This window comes from Bicyclus anynana, chromosome 16, assembly GCF_947172395.1.
Source record: "Bicyclus anynana chromosome 16, ilBicAnyn1.1, whole genome shotgun sequence".
Taxonomy (NCBI): Eukaryota; Metazoa; Arthropoda; class Insecta; order Lepidoptera; family Nymphalidae; genus Bicyclus; species Bicyclus anynana.
Window position 1 is genome coordinate 1,281,936 of NC_069098.1, and position 25,086 is coordinate 1,307,021.

The 25,086-nt window shown below is 33.7% G+C and overlaps 1 protein-coding gene across 1 annotated transcript in view; it reads left to right on the plus strand.

Moving 5' to 3' along the window:
- LOC112047561 (neuroglobin-like) overlaps nucleotides 1–20,618 on the plus strand; it is a 98,716-nt gene extending 78,098 nt beyond the window's left edge. Inside the window, exons 4-5 of the mRNA XM_024084705.2 lie at nucleotides 7,105–7,336; nucleotides 9,320–20,618. Of these exons, the coding sequence (XP_023940473.1) occupies nucleotides 7,105–7,336; nucleotides 9,320–9,475 (388 nt within the window). The 3' untranslated portion in view covers nucleotides 9,476–20,618. The remainder of the gene's footprint in view (nucleotides 1–7,104; nucleotides 7,337–9,319) is intronic.
- Nucleotides 20,619–25,086: the final 4,468 nt, after the last annotated feature.

Consider the following 25,086-nt stretch of genomic DNA (forward strand, 5'->3'; position numbering starts at 1 on the left):
CATCCTATGAAAATAATAAACGCACAATTTTTGCATTTTGCACCGGATTGGCAGACTTCACACACCTAAGAATTAAGAAATGTCTCAGGTACGCAAGTTTCCTCACGATATTTTTCCTTCAACATTTGAGACACGTGATATTTAATTTATTAAAATGCACATACCTAAAAAGTTGTAGGTGCATACCTCAGACCGTATTTGAACCTAAGCCCTCTGAATCGAAGGCAGAGGTTCCACTGGGTTATTACGGCTAAACGGCGGTGTAATAGGTATAGGTACTGTCCGGTAATTTGATCCTTTACGGTACAATTTACGGTACTCAGCTCCTCTACGAGTATCTTCCCTGTAGTTATGATGTTATTATAGTTTGATATTAAGATAATAATTTTAAACTAACATGATGGGCCTTGTTGGCCCAGTAATTAGCGTTCCCGAGAAATATTCTTGGGTCGGGCTATGAAATTATTGAGTTTTCATAGTTGAGAAGGTAGTTTTCAGCCTCAGACATGAATTTATGGCTTACAAAAGATATAAAAATTAGCTTTCATTCGAGCTTTCTCACTTTTATCAAAGTCTATTACTTTGTCAACAATCACCAAAATTAGGTTTTTTATTTTACCTGAAAAATTAGCTTTTTGTAATTACAATTTTATTATCCGGGAACGGCGACCTTCCCGTTTGAATTAGCATAGTGGTACTAAGCTCCGGATTTCTTTTAAAACAAGCGAAAGTCCATGAAAAATAGGGTGATGATATAATTTAATTAATTCCCATTATATCAACAACAAAAGATTTGAATACCCATCTCACGTAAAGTCCTTCGCAATCTCATTTCAATTTGACGTCATAACTTAAACATTGTCGGCCATTTAAAAGATCTGGCCATCCTGAAAACCTTTTCTCCAGATCGTTACAGAAGCAATAATATCCCCAACCGCTACCTGAGCGCCCTTGACCCTATTGTAAAATGGGGAGACTCTAGGGTTGTCTCTAGCACTGTGATCGATTATTTACATGTACCTACTACTACCTACTCTAAGCAGTATTTTTGAAGAAATCAATCTATTTATAAAACCAACCCTTTAGTTGATTAGGTACGTTTTAACTTCCAAGTATTATGTGTCACATAGAAAGCCTATACCTAAATGAAAACATTTATAAAAAATTGTAGTACTTTACGAAAACTCCGAAATTATTTTTATTTCACCTGCCATATGTATTTACCAAAATACAACTTTTACAAAAATTATAATAATAATAATAATAATATGCTCCCGACCGACTTTTTTTTTTTTCGGTCACGGCGGCTAATCTCATGGTGAGATTAGCCATGTATGCAGGAGATATTATAGTGCACAAGTGTATGCGCAAGCACAGGTCTCTTCCCTCACTCTCGAAATCCGATGGGACGGCAGACTGACACGACCGGTGAGAGATCAGGCGCAGGACCGACGGCTTTACGTGCTCTCCGAGGCACGGGGGTGTACTAACACCGCCAACTTCCCAACTCCAGGCTGCTAATTGGTCCCGTGGTTAGCTAGTTCAGCTTCGGACAATGAGGTCCAGGGTTCGAATCCCGGGTCAGGCCAACAAAAACAAATTGGGATTTTACAAAAATTATTACAAGGATAACCACACAAGTGTGCTATATATACTTCACGACGGAATTGAAACTTCTTTAGAACGTCCGTTCGCCACCGGATTACACTTTTCGTAACACATAACATCTTACTCCCCAAGCCAAGCTTTGAGTTTTAGAGAAGTTTTACTTTAAAGCCCATAAAGATTTGATATTGGTGGCCATACCAAAGTAAAATAAATGTATTTAAATGTAGTCGTAACTCGTGCAAATATATATAGAAATTCAATTTTGACAAACCAATAGTGACAACCCTAAAATATAAGTCCCGGTGCAATGCATAAAGCAATCTAAGACTGTCACATAGAGTTCAAATTTACTTACGCACAGAATGTACGTCACAGTTTATGGGATTCAATATCGCAGCGTATATCTTTTCTAGATTTATTATTCAGGACGAGTGTTTGAGCACTCATGTTACTCGACTGAGAAAATGAGAGTTTTGTGTTTGAAGTAACAGAACATAGGAATAACACGTATACACATATTGTGCTTTTTCTTACAAAAAGACGTTTCAAATCTGCACATCTTAGGAATTATCATTCCGAACCTTATGCAAAAGAACTCATACCCTACATACTTGTTTTTTTTTATTTGTCTATGAATTTCAAATCGATTTTATTTTTTACCATTATATACTACTTTCACATGTATACTAAACTAAATATTAACATAAAGTATAGATACTATAAGTTATTATTATACCACCTTAATATTTTAACCCTCCTAATAAGCAAGATCGTTACCAATACATAATACCATCTAATAACATCATAATACTTGTCTTCTACTTGCCCTTCTATATATAAAAGCACAAAAGTTTATAAAAGCACTAACCGACCGAAAAAAAAATACCGACCGAATCGAGAACCTCCTCCTTTTTGAAGTCGGTTAAAATTTTATAGATCAAGAGCGTGCGTTGTCGTTCGACAGCAATCATCATAATCAATCTAATAATTTTTCTATCGAAGTTGAAAGTTTGTCGGTAGGTGCGACTGGTAACTATGGGTCATGAACTATGGGTTATAGCTTTAGAAGGTAACAGACTAGGGCGTAACACATGCGTACCTTTAATCGTCCAAGAATGAAGCGTACATTTACGTATATTACGTATTTTTACATTTTTAAAATTTAAATTTTTTCGGAATAGTATCCGGTTCAGCATGAACCGGTGGTAAAAATTTTGGCAATGGCAGGTTTTTGGAAATGCAGCCTTTGATGCGAATAGCCGGCAAGATACTCAACAGTTGCTCTTTTAAAAACTCATACAGTATCATAATTTACAATTGATAACATCATTACGATTTCTAAATCACTTCCTGTGTGAAGGTGGAGGCTGATTCAATGGCCTCCAAGCACCGTTATCTTTAAGAACCTCATCAAGTGTCTACTAACCTCGACTAAATGTTTAATAATAATTCTTCAGGATGAATTTATATCTACGGTTAGTCCAGTCACTTAGCTTCGTGACAACCCTTGGCCGGACACCATTAAAATTTAAAGATATATAAACTTTAGGGGTGATAAACCTTCAGCTGTTATAAAATAACGAAGGCCTGCCCTTCAAAGGCTTTTAGACCATTACAATTATTGATGACCTTTTCGTTTTACTTTTTTTATGATTTCTTCGCAACTTGGTAGAAATGTACCTGTAGTATTTGAAATGAATTCAGAGCCTCAATAGCTCAACGGTAAGAGCGGTTGGACTCATCACCGAGAGGTGGTGGTTCGATCCCCGCCCGTTGGTCTATTGTCGTACCCACTCCTAAAACATTCTTTCCTAGACTAGTTGGAGGGGAGTGGAAATATTGGTCACATTTAAAAGTTATGGTAAATATTCTTTGAAAAAAAAATTAGGCGGTGAATTAATTTATTTTTGTTTCGACAATGATATTATATTTGTTTGTAATTTTTTTTGTTTTTGTGTGTTTATTATTTTCTTTTTTTATATTAAGCAGTGGTTTCAGCACTACGTCTTACAAAAAAATCAAATTGGCTCTACACCTCCAAATTATTTTATTGGTAAGAAAACTGCATTTTGAAATCTTCCTAGATGAAGTAGATACTTGTCGCAAAAAAAAAATTGTAAACTAGTTACAATTGGCTTCCAATTACATCAATATTAACATAGTTTTCTGTTTTATAGATTTTACTAATATATTTTGTTTGTAGACAACTAGACAACAAACTTATTCACAAATAAGTTAATATGAAATTGATGTGTTTCTGTAAATTATACGTACAACATTTTTACTACTGACTTTTTTTTTTAATATTGATTTTGATTAAATAGAGAGTGAACTTCAAAATTAAATATGTATAATAATATATCGCGGAAGTTTTCACAATACAAAACCGTACCCAAAAAACCCAAGAACCTTCATGGATTCGTTTTTAAGTTTGAGTTTCCCCTCTCATTCTGAGAGGAGACTCGAGCTCAGCAGTGAGCCGTATATGGGTTCATAACGACGACGACGACGACGACGATTATATTTTTTATGCGTGTGTGAAGTCTGCCTATCCGCATTGGGTCAGGCGTGGTGGACTAATGGCCTAACCGCTCTCATTCTCAGAGGAGACTCGAACTTTAGCAGTGAGCCGAATATGGGTTGATAATGATGAAATAATGAAATGAAAAAATATCTCTGGTAGGCAGGAGGCTAAATGTCACAAGTATTTTATTTTAAATCGTTTAAAGTTCGAAGGCAATTTATATTCACTTCAATATTCATCTTTAAGACGTGTATCTTGATAAAACACCTTCATACGTATTATACTTTCCCTTTAACCACGTATTATTATATTTTTACCTACTCACTTTTGTCGAGAGGAGCAAAACCAAAGCTGAATCCAATTTGTTTTCTCCTCAAAACACTAAATCACAGGCTTTTGTATTTCCCTGAAAGAATAATGGAGCCTAAACTGTTCAAATTGAAAATAAAATGGCCTTATCTGGTCTTACAAAGCTTTACTAAGTCAGTTTTATTTTATGGTAGCTTATATTTAATTTAGAGCATATTTAAAACTAGCGACCCTTGCTACAGTTTTGAATAAAACCCAATGCGCTAAACCGCAAGTAGTACTTTCATTCTAAAACTGCATTAAAAATCACAGGGTGGTAGGAAACCGAATAAACATTTTATAAACCATAATGTAGCCACAAAGTAGGCAGTATAGTTTAGAAAACAAAGTTATGTGGTAAAAATATCGGACGAAAGTATGATGGAAAATTCCACAACATTATTCTAATTAAACAATGCATAGAGAAGAATTGGGTTTAAAATATTTATTATATCACAAACAATTCACTCATTCACTTATGGGAAACTTACAGGCTAGTACATTTCAGTTTGAGCGTACAAGAATAGTAAAAAGTAGTAATAATAGTAGTGCTAACAAATAAACTATAAACAATAATATAATAACAAATAAACAATAAGATTTGTAACGTGATAAACACAAATACATAGTATTTGTGACAAAGCTCGTCCGATGAAGTACCTTATGTTAAGAGAATACAGACAGATGGAAATGGGCTTTGGACTTTGGACTTTGAAAAGATAGGTACAAATTTATTCTACCCATCAGACTAGTGACACAGAATACATTATATGTACAAGTAGTGACTCAATTAAAAGACAAAAACATTTCAGTCCTAAATTGACACGAATTGAACCCTGGATTTCTCTATTGAAAACAGCTTTACCAATTACGCCAAAAACGAGTTCGTCAGAAGTATAACTTCTTAAAATAAACGATTTGAGTAGGTGGAATATCTTTAATGACAAGATCTATTCACTCGCTCTTAGTATGAGTAGGTATAACAAAATAGCTGTGGAATTTCCTTTTCAATCGGCCAACGACTTTTCCGACCGCAATAAGCCCTTACAAGATTCATTGCTTTCATAATTTTTGAATAACTGTCCAATACAAAGACCTCTAGATGGGTCGGTATTTTAGATATAATGACAAGATAACGTTAATAATTGGGATTGAGGAATATATATTGGGCTATTATCGTGTTTCAATTACTTTTTGCGCGATACCTATTTCGTTTTCAAAATATTATAATGGAATTTAAACAGGCATTTCATCATCATCATCATTATCAACCCATATTCGGCTCACTCCTGAGCTCATGCGGATTGGCAGTCTTCACACACGCAGAGAATTGAGAAAATTCCCTGGTATGCAGGTTTCCTCACGATGTTTTTCCTTTACCGTTTGAGACACGTGATATTTAACTTCTTAACAGGCATTACTTTGCATTTATGACCATCAGGTGCCCTATTCAACTGAAGTTAGGCGATCAGACGGAGAAAACTTTCCGATCACTTGAAATATTTTTCAGTTGACTGTTGTTTTCCCCCCTTCATTCTTTGTTGTTGATAATTAATTTTAGGTGGTATTTGTAATTTATAATTAGCACCTATTTCACATAAGTGAGTATACTGTTGTGTGTTTGAGGATTTTATTGGTTTGAGTATTTTATAGGTCTGAGCTCCCTATTACTATATGCGAAAAGTTAGACACCTCGGTGAATGTTTTATTGATTTTCGCATATTTTTATATCTATGATCAAATATGTGTAGGCGTTGTCTACTTTGATAAGCGATAATAGTGGCGTGGGTAGCTAGAGCACCATTAAGCTGAATATAAGTTTATTTGTTACTTCGAAGCTTCTTTCAAATCTCTATAAATACATTACGAGTAGGTAGTAACATTAAAACTAGTCTAGTTATATTTTTCAAAATGTACATTATATTACAGATTTATTCCTACGCCTATTAACCAGGGTCGCATATTAGCTATTTTGAAATAATTCCTAAAGGTATAAACTTATATTTTTAACGGAAAATAATGAATATTGAAACAAAACATTTCTTTCTTGTGATAAAATTTTTCATAAAATAAGTATTAAAATGAAAATCTCTGTCAATCCTTTGTCTGTTTTGTGGGAACGGGAAAAGAAAGGTAGAAAAATAAGTATAAAATAATTTAAATAAAACTTGAAAATCTATATTAATGGGAAAGTAGGAATGATTGCCATGAATGATAGGATTTTTTAATGATGATGGCATCATTTTGGTTTATTAAATTTAAACAACTCTATAAATTAAGTTAAATTTATGTCAAGTTGTTAACATACCTATCAAAATGATACTAGATATAGAACTGTAGTATTATATTTAATTAAAACAACAAATTGATAAAAGCTTGTAAAATAAAATAACATTTACCTTACCACACAACAGTAGCTCTTTTGATGCTTCCAATTCTAACTGTAGATACTACCTTATACTTACAAAATAGTTATGTATATAAAAAAAAATATTTTTATGCAAAACAATAAAATAAAGCTCGTAATCTCCGAATGAACTTCTATAACAAAATAGAAGCTTGTTAGAATTAACCCTCCAACAGTGCCTATTTACAAAATGATTAATGTTACCACTTGCTTACAGATTGTTCGAGGAGAACCAAGATCTGCTGAACATGTTCGAGAAGTTCCGCCAGTACCGGACGAAGGAGGAGCAGATCAACTCGATGGAACTGGCTGAACATGCTAACAATGTAATGAACACGCTGGATGAAGGCATCAAAGGATTGGATGATTTAGACAATTTCTTCGAATACATACACCAAGTTGGTGCTAGTCATAGAAGGATACCGGGTTTCAAAGTAGAATATTTTTGGGTAAGATATCATTTTTTTAAACATCTATGGAATTAGGTTTTTACCTACTTTATCTGTGAAATTGATGAGTGGAAGGTTAGCTTGTTATGGACATGTAATGCGTAGGGAGGAAAGTCATATTACTAGAAAAATGTTGAATGTGCAAATGGAAGGACATAAGAGGAGAGGAAGGCCAAAGAAGAGATGGTTGGATTGTGTGAAAGAGGACATGTATGTAAAAGGAGTGGATGATGAGTTGACGAGTAATAGAGACGGTTGGAAAATATTGACATATTATTCCGACCCCACTTAAGTGGGATAAGGGTAAGGAGATGATGATGACTTACTTTATCTGTGCTAAATTTGCTTTACTCTTACTTTTACCCGTCAGCGTAAAGAATATATGTATAAAAATTATCTGAGCTTATTCCCAATATCTATCATCATTGTCTTGTCTTTATCCCACTAACTAACCCTGTGCTAAATTTCATTTAGATCCGTTCAACCGTTCAGGAGTTATTAGTGTGTAACTAATTCGACGTTGTTTTTACGCCTATACTATACACAAAAGTCGTTATTGACTGACAGTGGATTTCAATAAAAGAAATAAAACGCTTTGTTCCAAATTGATAGGTTAGTTACTTATCAGATAAATAAAGAAGGAAAAAGGAAATTACTTCTTCAAAATGTTCAGATTTAAACTCATTTCAGTTCATAATACGTAGTACAGATTATTTGGGTTCGAGCCCCAAAAAACGAAAATAGGCACCTAAATCGTTATTCCGAAGGGGTTCCAATAAACTTGAGAGATATATTACATCATTGAACCCCTTCGGATTTAAGAAAAAGTATAATACGACCCTTATTGAGAAAAAGTTTCCGCGCTGTTCCGATATCAATTTCTCCCGACCTGACGACCTTTTGACGAATTTGCTTCGATTCGTAATATTGTGTCCCCCAAAATATTGTTCGACTCCCACAATATTATTGTTATTGAAATATTCAATTTGTAACTTTGCAGCTTTGCCACGAGTTTTTGGCAAAACATGAACTGCTGAATCAGTCTTTGAATTGATAAATTAACATCAATAAATTGTTTACGTTGAAATTTCGATTTGCTAAAAAGCGTTTTAAGTTACGTAATAAGTTTCGCTTGACATTGGGTTGATGCAGCATAGTTATTCAATTTGCCACGGATACGTAAGGTAGAACGATGATTTATAAATATAACGAGCATTTAGAATTTAAACTAACGGCGTTACTTACTGATCTTAGATTCTGATTCTCGTATAGAATACCTATTCTGAACGTATTTATACTTTGAGTTCTGATTTCGGTTCCGATAATTGTGAATCGGAGCTTAAATCGAAGATGGAAATGCTGATCCGACAACTCTTCGTCATGGTTAAATCTGAATGCTGCAAAGTTTCTTGCCTATAAATTTTATACCGGGCGACTTATAACTTGGTGACATTATGAGTGTAACATTGTCATAACGTTCTACTGAGGATCATATTAATTTATTTTGCTCTGAATCCAGATTCGGTCCCGGTTCCAACTTCGAATCCGATAAGTTGAATTATAAATATTCAGTTCCGACTTCGGTTCCGGTACACCCACCTCCGTAACATGTCTCTATTTTATATAATAACAGATACAGAAATAAAGAAACGGCTAAAATACACTAGTCGGGTAAATTCAGGCGAATGCAGGCAGCTTTTTATTACGACATAGCCATTATTTACCCAATCAAAATGTCCATTACATCGTGTATCACCTCCTCAATTTCTTACTGACCTTGAATCCTGGGCTCTCACAAACGTCCATGTTAACTTCGAAAATAAATTCTTAGAGCAATGTTCAGACTTTTTCGCTCATCTTTCATTTGTTCAAACCCTCAAAAAACGCTGCTATGTTTCTATTACCCTGCAGCAAATACAAAAACTACCTATTTGAATAAGGAATATTTTGAATTTGAATAAAAAAATGTATTATTTGTTTCAGAAAATAGAGACGCCATTCCTCGCCGCGGTGGAAGCGACGCTGGGCGACCGGTACACGCCCAACGTGGAGAACATCTACAAGATTACCATAAAATTCATCTTACAGACTCTCGTGGACGGGTACGAGAAGTCTGCGAAAGCCCCAAACTCCACGTGAACGAGATGAAACTTTATTATATTTACGAGTAAATTCGATACGCGATTTGAATGTTAGGGCTTAATCGCACGGGAGGGAAAAAAGTTGTCCAATTCGAAATGGTGTCAAATATTGCCCTGGGCGAATATCAACATGTTAATATTAAAGTTTGTAGAATACGATGCAATTCCAATATTCTGTATAAACCCAATTTTGATTGTTGATTGATATGTAACAACTGTTTTTAATTCAAGTTTAAAGACTTTTTTGCATTCTAATTCTATTAAACCAACAATACAGATTTAATGTATTGTATACTTTATTTTAATTAGTTATAGCACGGTAAAGATATTACAACCAGTAGTTGGACTTCATACTAGAGGTCGAAACGCGAGCTATACCTACGCACCTCGAACATGGGGTGATCGTAGGGTGAAGACAGTCGCGACTGTGCCGCGGTGACGAACGAACGCACGGTGTATTAACAGAGTAAAGTGTATTAATAGTATTAGATTTTTTTAATTATGACCAGTATGGAAACTCTGAAAGGTAAGACTTTAAAATAAATTTACTTATTAGTAGGTAGGTACATAATCTTGTATTTTTTAATGGATAAGGTATTTCCTTTTATCTCCAGAATAAAGGTAGGTATCTGGATTAGTAAATAAAGTAAATAGAGTAAAGGAAAGTGATTGACACGATTGAAATAGGTAGTTATACGCGGTTCATGAATCACGATACAATAGGTACGATAAGCTTGTGTTAAAACCTCGACTGCTTGTACAATGTTTTGTGTGACTGTGCTCGGAGCATTTGTGTTTTGTTACCCGACTGCGGCGAAGCCCAAAGGAGGAGTATGTGTTTGAATGTTATGACTTGTTGTTGTATGCGGGCGACGGGAAGAAAGGACTGCGCGGGTGTGAAGTCGTACGCGCTGGGCATGGTTACCCCCCTCCCGGACCGCACCGACCTTCGGGAGTGTTACGAACAAATTTGCCAAGCACACATACTGATAAATGACATGTCATTAGACTCATCCAGATAGGCCGAGAGTCACTGGGTAACTTAGTTCTTAAAAAATCAAAATGGCGGATTTTATGCGCTTTAATGTGCAAGCTCATAAAACTTTTGCTCAGCTTGGCATTGGTGACAAGAATTTTAACCGACTTCCAAAAAGAATCGTATCGTATTTACAGCGATATTTCCGTCATTTGTAAACCGTTTCTTTTTTGTTTGGATGAGTATTCTTTCAGGTTAGTCCCATTTTTTTAATGTCAGGATCTGATAATGGCATCCTAGAGAAATCTAGGGGAACTATCGTATCGTAGGGACAATTAGTGCGTTTGTTCATTGTTTCATTAGCTATTTTAAATCACTACAATTTCATGAAGGTATAAGGAGTCGGTCTGATGATGGTGCCGAAACATGAACTCGTCAACGATTTAGAGCAGTTATTTTTTGTTGGGCTTGTTTAATTTGTATTGATGAGAACTTTCCACCTATAGGGGTTGTGACTGCATAAGGGGTCTAGTGATGACGACGACTTTTTTATTTGTTCACGTAGTGTGGAGGTAATACCTAGATGGCATCACGGAAATAAATATGTTTAAGAATACGACCAATCCTTCAAGATCATTGACGTAGTATTAGCCTTAATTAAATCAACCAATCAAAAAACACGCATTTTTATTTATCACTTCCCATTTTACTACAATTTACAAAGTATTTTATTTGTTTATATAAAAAAAGTTTATTTACAATCACAAAACTAAGTGGAAACACAAAGTTAGCAAATGTAATTAAAATGCTGCAGGCGGGCAGCCCTATGACATGTTTACGTACCGCGCGGCTGTAGGTATTTATTTCAAAAATACGGTCGAGTTACTATACTGGTTGTAATATCTTTACTGTGGTTATAGATAATGGCTATTTAATCTAATTTTGGAATCACAAACTTTTAACGATATTCTGTAACAATGATTTTAAATTGAAATGAAATGCACTGGATAACTGTTACTTAGTTCAATTAGTATTTTGTATTGAGAGAGCCCGTTCGGTGAAGTACTAATGTTATAACCTAATACTGCTGCTTAGCAGCATTGCTGTGTTCTGTAGATTTTGGTAGAGGATAAAATGATGCCATTGGTATACCTGTTCTATTGTTTTGTTATACATAATGGTTTCCTACGAGGTGGATTTACAAGTGTGCCGCCAGAACGTTGTTTAACTTTTACCGCCCCTACTATTTCTTGATACTAGATACCCTATTACGCAAGAATATTAAATAATTACATTTAATTCTTTTTGTGTAAGTAATATTTTGGTACTACACGTACGTTCAGTAGGACTAAAATATTAAAATTATCCTTAAATTTTCAAGACTTGTTTTTTCAATATTTATGCAACATTTTTCATTATTTCTGTAAGATATTTTTGAGTCAAATGTGCTGTTCCCTAAAAAATGCGGCCCTAGGCTCCAGCCTACTTAATCTGCTGGTAAATCCGCCACTGGTTTCCTATTAAACTCCAGGTGCTCCATCTGTTTAATCTGTCGACGTCTGCATAGTAATACTATAAAAAAAACAAATCAGGTGCAGTAGTGCTACATGCGACCAACGTATCTCGTGAAGATAAATAGACAAATTTCAACCAATAGCGGCGGAACCGGATATACCGCTATCTATTTCTCTATGGGAATAGGACCACTTCGCCGCCATTAGTCGACATTTTGTCTATTTCTCTTGACTTGGTTAGTAGTAGTTATCAGTGTATTTCCCTCTCGTGCGTAAGAACCCTTAGAACACTAGTCTGTTACGTATGTTATATTGAATCACATAAGTATGGTGAATCATATTTTCCAATGTTTTGATCGCATCGAAACCTTTGACGCTATGTACCTTATGTATTATATTTAGTTTGGTGTTGATCTGTAAGTACATAAGTATAAGAAAATGTGGCACACTTGCATGAGTTAGGGCCGGTGCATATCTGGAGAGCCGTATTTGTTCCTATCAAACTATCCATACAAAATAAATTAATTAAAAAAAACTCTATGTGTGTGTCTACCAATCAGTGGTGAGCGTGGTGGACTATTTGCCTAACCCCTCTTATTTTGAGAGGAGCCTCGTGCTCAGTATGGGTTGTTAGTGGTGATGATGATGATCCATATTATTATGCATATGTAAGTAATTCTGTCCGTTTGTCTTTTAACTGCTGAACCAATTTTGGTGAATTTTAGTAGCAATGATGGATGGATGACGAGGAACTTGGAACAGATTTTTTTTTGCCGCAAAACTATTAATAAGATAGAGGAGAGAGAGAGCGAACATGTCGCCTCGAAGGTATGGGAGTAAGAAGTCGTGATAACTATTCAATCCAAATAGCACCTAACTTATATCTGTGTTCAGTTTGGCCCAACTGAACAGAGAGGTCATAAGTTTGGTTCCCGCCTCCTTGGATTTTTATTATACAAACTCATAAAACAGTCTTCACAAGTAATTTGAGGAGTAGGGAAATATTAATCATAATAAATTATTTAAAAAGATATGGTAAGAATTTTTTTTTTTGAAATATTTCAACACCAGTTCATAAATAGTTTGATAGTAACATTAGTATATTAAATAAATATGTTGCGCCTCACCAGATATTAGGCCTTATTGTGTTGAATGAGATATTCGTTTAGTAGACACTTAGATCCCGTGAAGAGATTACTTTAATTTTCAAATCTTTTTTATTTTCACACAATTAAAATAAAAGTCAATTAGTTATATCTACTATAGCTACCGTTCTAAATTAACCGTAAAGAGTGTAAATATATACATGTAAAATTGATTTATTTAAATATTTATCTTAAGTTCAAATTAATGAGTGACACAAAAGTTGTTTAGAGATATCGAAAATTAATTTAAATAATGTTTTAAAGGGTTTTATTTTAAACCTAAAATATAACACAATCTAAACGCAAAGCTACACAAGAAGAATTTCTCGAAGATAAGAATTCGTATGTGCTAATCCTTCATTACGAAAAAATCTCGCCATGACAATTGCAATTGTAATTATTTATATACATTGAACTGTTATGTATTTAGGAAGGCTTTAGAGAGGCAATACTCCTACCAGTTGTCGTCACAGTCTAGTGACAACAAATGCAATTATTGCTTAGCAAAAAGCTCTCGTGAAACTTTTCTTGTGTACGTACGTAAAGTATTTGGGACGCGCGCTAAATAGATGCAATGTACAAATATGGACTTCGTGTGGTATGTAGCTGAATACTAACAATTTATAATATGTTCAATATACTATAGCTTGATCAATAAAATCAATACTTAGTCGCTAATACACCCAAATAATTGGTAACCTATGTTTTAGTAACCCATCTCAGGTCATATTACATATTTAGCAGTTGATACCGATCGAGTTAAACCTATTAGTTATTTCTATTTAAAATTATAAATTTCTAAGTGAATCTGATTTAGGAACCAAACCCAAAACCAGCCTCTTCTTTTGCAAATTATATACGCTAGTGAATTCAAAAAAGCAACCCATACGAAATATATTATATCACGTAGATATAATAGCATTAGTGAAACTGTTACTTTATTTTATTTATTTGGGATCGAAAACAGTTGTGTACAATAATTATAACTTACAGCTAAAGTAAAAAAAAAAAAATAATGGTTTACATACACAAGCCACATCTCTATCCACAAGTAATTATATAAATGTAGATGGGGCTGACAAAAAATATTTATAAAGTAAATTGTTTATCAAAATTTAAGTACAATGAAAAGAAAATAATGAAAGAAAGACAACATGTTACATACTTTTCATACCATTTTATAGTCCGTGGAGGTGCGAATGGTTTTTATATCGTTCATAGATGCGAGTAACCCAATAACCCCCAGCTGGGGTGTTAGTAAAAGTGACTGTTTGTTTAGGACAACACAAACAACGTCGCCGCAAAGTTTGCACACAGTGTAGCCGCAGCCTAAAGTTAGTTTAGTAAAGCTCTGGGCAAAACAGCCGGCACATTTTTTAACAAAATGTTTTATCTGTTCTGTGACTTAAACACAGTTATGAGGACTTATGATGGATTTATGACTTGACTCATTTGGGTTATGATTTAGCCAAGACCATCTTTGATTTGAAGGTAAAATTGCCAGTTATGGGCATATGCGATGTAAAAAGAAAATTAGTTTTTATTTTACTAGAAAATATTTTAAAATAAATATTACCAATACCTACCACCAAAATCTACTCTATTTTTTAAAAGAGTCTCGTAACTTTCCGTATATATTCATACTAGATGGAATTTCACGGTTTTTGTGTAGCCAAGTGTAGTTGTGAAGTCTTTTTTTTATTCTTTACAAGTTAGCCTTTGACTACAATCTCACCTGATGGTAAGTGATGATGCAGTCTAAGATATAATCGGGCTAACTTGTTAGGAGGAGAATGAAATCCACACCCCTTTCGGTTTCTACACGACGTCGTACCGGAACGCTAAATAACTTGGCGGTACGTCTTTGTCAGTAGGGTGGTCACTAGCCACGGCCAAAGCCTCCCACCAGCCTGAGCACTAAGCCTAAGTCTAGCACTGTTTAGCCTCTGACTCTGTAAAGTACCTTCCATTTACGCTCCTACGACTTCGATTTTAGGATATGCAGCATAATTCATTTGACTCAATTTTTAAAAATATTAATATAATCTATCTCCATTCCAAGCTTTACTCAAATCGGTTCAGTAGTTTCGGCGTGAAGGATTAACAAACATGCACACACATACACAAACATTTGCTTTTATAATTAAGGTAGTGCGAATTGAAATGTGATTTAGTTTCGACAAAACGAACGTTTCACTTCCATGCCGCAGCACTTTCAAGAAACGTTGACTCGACTTTGTTCAATTGCAAATGATTACTCGAATGAAGTAATTTATGCTAATTATACCCTATGCTAAAGCTCTAGTGTACAAAACCTGTGGTATTGTTAATGGAATCAATAGGGCTTTATTTTAAGCCTCTTCATTTTAGAAGTTTATATGTATTGGTTTAACGTATAATATGGTCCTTATTTGTTCTGGATATTTAGATGTTGAGAAACTGAATATAATTTTCTCAAAATATGCTCTACATTTTGTACCTTTCAGTACTTTCCATGATTTTATCTGTATACAGTAGATCACGCTTAAAACGATTTCTCGCATAATACGTCATTTTACGCCAGTCCCTGCAACTTGAGACATGTTTTCATACATTTCCTAACGCTTAATACGATTCATCATCCCGTTCAATATACATACATGCCACACGATGTTATTCCAAATGCGACAATAGATTAGGACATCGTAAATGTCCTTAAACAAGGTTGCAGGACAAGACTTATACATGATATCTTAAAGAACTTAAATACCCTGACAGCAAACGACCCTTGCCATGATACGATTCTAAACTGAGAAATTTTAATACGTACTGCAAAAGTAAAATTTAATTGGAAACTTCGTAATTGCTAATGCATCAAAATCTTTTTGATACTCTATAATGATCATACCAGATATAAGTGATTACTTTCAGTAACATAATTGGTAGTATTTACACCAAATACACTAATTTTTATAACTATGTATATGCACATTAGTCGTTATATTTTTCACTATCCCCATAATATGCTTTCCCGTCTAAGACGCGTTTTTACTTGGGTCCCTGAGAAATCGTATTAAACGGGTTCTACTGTATTTTATTGCAATTGTAAAAATGTTCCCAAAAACTTTATTACCATATATGAGAAATTGTAAATAAAATATAAATTAATATAAAACAATTAAATTATTTATCATATTTATTCGAGCGAATGTGTTTTTATTGTATGTTGTAGTGGAATAAATATAATTGGTTAAATGTAAAAATATAATAGACAAGTAAATTATTGAATGTTAGAATAACACTATACTGAAGTCTGACTGTTGTAAAAAAAACTATAGTAATTATTTCCAAAACTGCCTTCTTTGTGAAGCCATAATTATAGTCGTATTTTATCAAATACTTACTTCTAAAGTACCCTGCTAAAAAGTGTGTGGTATTTTAATTTATATATTATACCAAAGATTTTATACTATTAGATATGTCATCAAAACTGAGACGTACAAAGGTGGCTAATTATCTTAATTTCATTTAGTCGCATAGTAATCAATGATAATTATTTAAACAAATAACACCTAAATATTGTCTACAATGGCGAGTTGTGTGTTCAGGAAGTGTATAAATTATATATTCATAAATATGTAATGTATACAAACACAAAATTGTATATGTGTGCGCTCAGTGAAGTACTTAGCTAAATTTGGATCACTTTTTGCGGTGATTTTGTTGGCACGTAACATATTAATAGTATAAAATATAACTTTGAAATGTCTGTAATATGTGAAAATTACGAATATAGTGTGTCCAAAAGAAAATTTAATGTTTTAGTATACCACTTTAAGCACTTAACCGACTAAGGCAAATCTTTTTCTTAAAAGCATGTCCGCTGCAGACAATGGAATCAATGATATTTTTACGAGTAGGTAATTAAAAAGTTTTGCTTAAAATATAAGACAGACTTTATTTATCCTTACTTTCCTGAGTTTAGTAAAAATGTAGGAAACCTTAAAAAACATTCTAATAAATGCTGAAAAACTCCTTATTTATTACGATTTAAACTCTCGTAAATTGTATTGTACGGGACAAAAAATTCAATTTGTATATAAATGTAATTTGTATACGCTGCGTTTAAGAAGTAAACGCCGACTTAAAATTGTAATTTAAAAATATTAATTTGAAAACAATGTAAACTGAGTAACGTAGTCATATTTGAGATCTGAGTCAATTCGCAAACAATGTAAAATGCAGCACTGCAAAGTCTATCTCAAATTGCCAATAAAGTCTTTGTGAACGAACTGTAAACGAAAATAAAGCAGAATTTGAGCAACGTACTCGTGTTGTCCGTATTTTTCGAACGACTATACGGAGAGGGATTTTGTAGTCACTGTTTATTTGATTTATAATCTCTTTTGAAGTTTTCTACGAAATTAATAACATTTCGGGATTATTTTGTAGTCATCTCAGAATTTTGATTTTGCTTTCAGCGGATATTTATTTTCGGAAAATACATATTTAACTTTTAAATTTATTTCTACTAATTCAAACTACAAAATAATTGAAATTTCAAATTCCAAATTCCAGACAAGTATAGTTTCAGACTTTAATCACCTAAAAATATGGTATTACACAAATATACTATGAATTAATAAAAATGTGTTATTAAAAGTTATAACTTATAATATATTATTATGTATTATCCTTGTATAAGTCCATAAAGTTTAAAAATATTATGTATAATTACATAATTTTCAGGAAAAAAAATTACTATCATTTTAAAGCATTAGCTTCAATCGTTAATTCTTATATATTTGGAAAATTAATAAAAATTCTCGTATCCTTCTAAATCTTGTATTGAAATATGTGATATTGAATGTAATTTTCACGAACGAGTGTTCATGAAAATTATTACATTTCATTGCTTCACGCCAAATTATGTAAAAGACTAACATATTATATAGGTCACAGTATGTTTCTTACTGTGGGTATTTAAGTTATTTTAACAAAAAACTTTTATGTTATTTTAACATAGCGTGATAAAAACAGCACTTTTATTTAATTATTTAACATTTACAAAAAAACTCACTTGCAGACGTAAACAACTTAACTTTGTTCTTCAGAAACTAAAGATTTTTGTGGTATTTATTTGAAAATATTTCGTTAAAACTGTAGTCAATAATAATACTTTAAAGTTGACATACATGTATTTCCGCGTTTTAGCTTTACCTCTTACGAGTATATTAAGCAACCTTACCCTACTTTTGGACTTATAGCGTGTATAACTAGCCTTAGGGCTAGCATGCCCGGACAGATGCACAGTGTAAGTTCTATAGACAACTTACAGCGCGTCCCTGACATATTTTACAACTTCAATAGCTCGCGTACCGGATAACCCTGACCTAATAATTCCGAAAGAATGACTTACACTTTTTTTCATATTTTAAATTGTCTGAAAGAAACATGATCAGCCTATTATTTAATGTCCGATTGTAGGACACTGGTCCCTTTTCTTCTACAGGGATTTCGTGCTAAGACCCAGTACCCTTTTTTTGCTGTGTATAGTTATTTATGTCACTGTCATGTAATGGGAGTCATTGTATCACGAGGGTTTTTCGTGCAATGAAGCGAAACTAAATTGCACAATAGACAACACGAGTGCTGCAATCGCTAATTACATGCAGTAGCATGCAATACTTCTTCTAAAGAATAATTGTAAATATATAATTGGTTTAGGACGGCCTCCTCGATATTTATATCGGAGTGGCCTGTTAGATTTGTCTCTCATAAGGAAGCCTCAATTTTGTCAGTTTTTTGCAAGCAAGAAAAACAAAAATCGTTTTTTATAACTTGCCTCAAGGTGTGGAATACCTTTCTGCTGTCTGTGTTTTCTGACACGTACATAAGCAGCTTTAAGGCAAGAGTGAATAGGGATCTTCTAGACAAGCGCGCTTCATCATGGCTTCCCATTAGAGATGATTGTTGTCAAGCGCAAGCCTATACAAGATTAAAAAAAGACTCGAACCCAGGATCTCGTGATCCGCAGTCGAACAAGTCAACCTCTAGACCAACGAGGTATATAATAAAATATAGACAGCTGATTTTCACGCATAATATGCGCATATTTTATTATACGCCATGTTTCAATATTCTTTTACGGTTAAGGAAAACCTTCTGAGAATCTCATTTTCGCGTGATCGGAATAATCCCACATTACTTTGAGGATTACTTAACAATTTGGTCTCTTTTCCCCGACAGCCGTTTTTACTTTTGCCTACTTAGGCCTCTGCGAACTACGATAAGAATAAACTCTGAATTAGGTATATTGACGCAACAAATCACAATTTTGGTCTTGGTTTTTATACCGCTCGGTAGTGTATTGTTGGTCCTAATTCTAAGCTTATTTGGAAGGCAGAGAGAAGAAAAGAAAGACATAATGCCTTTGTTTAATTTTGACGATTAAACGAGTATAAATTTTGAGAATATTTTAGTTGATTTTTATAAATTTATATATACAGTAATGTCATAATTATATGATTAGATTGTAATCCTTAAATTCCTTCCTTAAATTCAATTTTCAATACTTTCTTGAATTCTTGAAATTTAATAAAAAACAATATTTAAATTGCGATATATATACCTATGTATTGATAGCACAGATTATAAAACATAAAACTAATATAGTGTCGTTGACTATGTGTTTACGTTTAATATATTTTTAAAAAATTATTAATGAATGAAGTAAGAAGTAAGTATATAAGTTTATGTCTACCTTTTATGTCTACGTAGTTTTGTCACTTGCATTCGTCGGTTAAGTGCGGAGAAAAGCATAACAAATCGAATATTCATTATTCTTAATGAATTTCCAAAATTAAATTTAAAAAATTCACGCCAACTTCAATTAAATAATTAACAAAAATAATATTTAACTGACATTTCTCTCGGTTTCTTAGCTGACACCAATGTATAGGTTTGATTTTACATTCGAATTAAGCCCCAGGTAAAAAAATATCATTTTGTACAACTTTTACTATGAATTGTGGCTGACTAGTATTAAATAGAAAAGGCATTATCACACGTATATAGGGATTATATAATTATTACTTTATTTCGTAATTAATTACCTATACAAAAAATAATATGTACCCTAGATCTACCTTTTTTCCTACTTTTTAAAACCGTTTTTAGAAAATATTTTTTTATAAAATCGTTTTTAATCTTGTACTTATTAAATGATGAGATGTAAGTAGACATTTATATCTCACAGAGTATTTTAACAAAAAATAAAGTGGACAAGATTATTGTCGTGTTTTAGAAAAAAAAAACTTTTTATAACACATTAATTCTTTTTTGGGATACACATAAACCAAATAGTCTTAGGTATTGTCTAATATTAATGTACTTACCTTGTACTTACTGGTGAAATTAAATGTAATAATAAATGATGGATGTTTGTAATTTGTATTATAAAAGTAAGATTGGTGTATTTAAGTGTTACTTTACTTTAATAAATATTATTTAAAGTGTCGTTCAAAATGGTGTGTTTGAAATTCTTTGTCCCAAATTATTTTTTATTCTATACACAAAAGAAAGGCATTTTTTTTTTTATTTCAATGAACAAAAAACTCTGACTCCAGATGATACTGCATTAGTCGGAGTTCAACTTTTTTATGACAAGTTAACCCGTGGCTGCGATCTCTCTTGATGTCAAGTGACAATGCTGTCTAAATGAATAATAATTCCTAGTTTATCCTTCCTAGGCTTCTTAAATTATATCGAACCCAGGATTTCCCTTTTTTCAACTAAGGCGTTACTCCTGAGCCGTTGGTCGTTGAATTTGATGGGACCTTGCTTTATAAGAGCGAAGCGATGTCCCATTAGTGAGCATTACGTTGCGTGTCGACGTGTCAACGATGCGTCGACGATGCGTCGTTTTCCATATATTGACATGCCACATTAGCGTTTCAACGGAGCTTTATTTTATTCTCTACAAGTTAGCCCTTGGCTACAACCCTACCTGATGTTATGTGATGATGTAATCTAAGATGGAAGCGGGCTAACTTGTTAGGAGTAGGATGAAATCCGCACTCCTTTTAGTTTCTACACGAAATCGTACCGGAACGCTAAATCGCTTGGCGGTACGTCTTTGTCGGTAGTGTGGTAACTAGCCACGGCCGAAGCCTCCCACTAGCCAAAAAGTTACTTCGTAGAAGCGACGTTTAAACTGAGCTACTTGTTTTTGATCCATCGTTGAGACTAACTGGGTGCGTACGTCCTCTTGCGCTGCGACGTAGTGCGTCGTCGCAAGGTGCGCAACGTACAATGCGTTGATTGACGTAACATAACGCACTAATGAGACAGCGCCCTAAACATGCGCCTGCATTTAATTTTATTGCCATCATATCCGGAATGAGTTTAGTCCGGAAATGTGGACGCCTTACAGTTGTGGGACAATGTCTAAGCGCCATGAATACATATCATTTGCTTATTTAAATGCGAAATCCCATCATAACTATAATAAACGATTGACCTCCTATTGGCTCTGTGATGGACCTGCCAATGCATAGCTTTAAGCAATGTGTTAAAAAACATTTACTTAGTCGAGGTTACTACAGTATTGGAGGCCGTTGGATCAGCTTCCACCTTCACATAGGAAGTAAAACTATAAGAAATTGTAATTGTTATCAATTGTAAATTATAATACTGTATGACTTTTTAATTTCAAAAGAGCAACTGTTGAGTTTCTTGTCGGTATCTTCTCAGCAGAAACTGCCTTCCGAACCGGTAGTAGAATCTTCACAAATAGCCAACTGACGTGTCAAAAGTGCTTGTAAACTGAGCCTACTTGTAATAAATGATTTTTGATTTTTTTTGGCAAAAACATTGCTTATGACTCTCGATTAAAACAAATCTTGCAAAGCACCATCCTACACCTTAGGCTGCCTTCTATTCGGAGAGTGTAGGTTCGATCTGGGGCATGCACCTCCAACTTTTCAACTAGTGCATTCTAAAAAAATAAATATCAAGTGTCTCAAACGGTGAAGGAAAAACATCGTGAGGAAACCTGCCTACCAGAGAATTTTCTCTATTCTCTAGGTGTGTGAAGTCTGCCAATCCGCATTGGGCCTCGTATTCTGAGAGGAGACTCGTGTTCAACAGCGAGACGAATATGGGTTGTTAGTGATGATGATAATGATAACTTAGTTATGGTTATTGATATACTCAAACCGAAGTACAATTTGATAAATAAAAAAAAATCATGACGTACATCATTACCCCTAGAAAATCTCGGTTAAAAGATCTATAGTATATATAGTTTGTGTAGTAATACCTTCAAATAAGGATTTTGCAGTTCGTTTAGAATAAATGAAAAGTTACTCAATAGAGACTTATATGACTCACGTCGCGCAGTGCCTTAGTAAGACCAGTTTGGATACAACTTTCTTTACAACTAAGCACTGTCATAAGGAATACAAAACGCATTGATAAAAATCAGCGGTTTTGTTCTAAGGAGTTCTACGGAAGCTTTCGCGTCCATGAGCCTTATTACCGCACCATAAGAGTGATAATCCCTTAAAATCTTAAAATGTTTCATTCTATGACGTAGGTTGCCATAATTTTCAAAAAAGGATACGAATATTATCATACAATTGGTGCGCGCGTCATAAAAATTGTATGACACTTGGGCTATAATGATGAGCTTGAGTTACATCGATAAAATATTATATTAGAATAAAAATGATTAACTATTTTGAATAATTATAAATGTGTACAGGTCTTTTTAAAACCTTTGATTAATTTAAGATTGATTTTTGTGTAAATTCAATTACTTATAAAAATGTGAAAATTAAATCAAAGTACCTTTTAAAAATGAAATGTTCCGTTCAATCACACTTGAAACTCATTACGCCAGATTCTTTGATCTTCAAAAACTAATTTCATAATTTTAATTTTATCGTTAGAGCTTTTCGGAATACCTACATAATTATAATATTATTGCCTAATTAACAAAATTTTAATCTCCATCAATATTTTTATGTTAAGCAGGGTCTAGCTATATGAGTGACAGCAGTTAAAAAAATCGCTTAAATATTATTTGACTGAATATTTTAATTATTCAATTCCATATTTTGAAATGCTGCATAATTGGTAAACCTTGGGCTAGAAGAACGAATAGGTCGTGGCGTTCCTCTATGGACGTCTCCTGTGAGACGCCGATTTCGTTTCAGACTAGTTGAAAGAAAGAAAGAAAAGTTTATTCAGAATACACATCATAGAAAGGAAAGAGAGAAAAAAACAATAATTAAAATACATTGCAACTAGCATGATGTGATCCTAAAAGGGTCTCCACTACACACATATTGATGTGTCCGTGAGGACAACGCGCTGATCTTCCGTGGAGCCATTTAAGGTGACGTTTGGATGGAATCGAGACGCGCGGAGAGCCTCTAGACAAACATCAAAAAATTTTAATAAAAAATATACAACCGACTTCAAAACCTAAAAACGTTCCCACTAAACTAAAAAGCGAAAAATAACATCATAATATGTTCTACCTGCTGATCAGTATGAAGGCGGTGCTATACCGGTGATGTATTAATTCAAGCCATGTGATAATATCTTATAGATTTAGATTTTGCAGACAGTGTTGTTTCATGTGGTCCTGTCAGAAATGGCTTAAATTAAGACAACACCGGCTAAGCACCGCCTTCATACTGATCAGCAGGTAGAACATATTATGATGTTATTTTTCGCTTTTTAGTTTAGTGGGAACGTTTTTAGGTTTTGAAGTCGGTTGTATTTTTTTTATTAAAATTTTTATTATTTTTCCATTTTTAGTGTAAAATTTCATCTCAAACGAATACATCAGACCCCTAATGACAGTCACAACCCATCTTGGTACAAAATTCTCAGCAATACAAATTAATCAAGCCCAAGCACAAGGTAGCTACCGTAAACCGTTAAGGGGTTCCCTTAATTGACAATTGACCTTGGTCTTCATCATCAGACCGTAATAACAAACACAACTCATCTAGGTAGAAAGTTCTCAGCAATACGAATTAATCAAGGCCAAACACAAGGTAGTTTTTAAGTAATCGGTGTACATTCATAAAAAAAAAAAAATACCGACCGAATTGAGAACCTCCTCCTTTTTGAAGTCGGTTAACAAATATTAAGAGACACAAAACGTAATTAAATACAAATATATAACAAATAGAGAGTTGAGACTTGGGACTTTTGTGGTTTGTGGGAAGAGTGTGGTCCGTCGTTGGAAGAGCTAAGAAATTGGGGAATATCAGTCGAAACTTGTTGCCAAATACGTCACATATTCATACGGCAATGTGTACCCGGCTAATTGCTATCGTACTAATTTAAACTCTCGCTATATTTTCTCATTTTATCCTTAAACGACCTCCGTCGTAGCGATTAATATTACAAAATATGGCGCAGTACCTGTAACAATGAGTAACGTTTCCGAGAAAATAATATAAACGGTTTACGGACTTGTTTATTAAAGCAATAAACTACTGTCGGGACAAAGTGAGGGTTACATTTTAATTTAATTAAGATGAGCATCTTGATGTAAACTGAAATTTACATTGTTAAACGAAGTACACTTTAATAGAAAATAATGTTAGCATTATATAATATAGTTTTTTAAAATGGTTTACTTAACTTGATCTCTCTTGGGAGGGACATAGAGCTACTATCGATCCATTCGCCTTATTAGAAGCTTAAGTTAATATATTTACATTAGATGTCAGTGATAAAGATCAACATTTCAATTTCTTCCATGATGCTTAGAGAATCTTACTAACCAAAGAGGAATTTTAATAGATAATTTCATGCAAAATTGGTTTACTATGACCTAATTTTACTTATTTATCTTATTATATACCGACAAAGACGTACCACCAAGCGATTTATCGTTCCGGTACGATGTCGTTTAGAAACCGAAAAGGTGTGTGGATTTTCACCCTCCTCCTAACAAGTTAACCCGCTT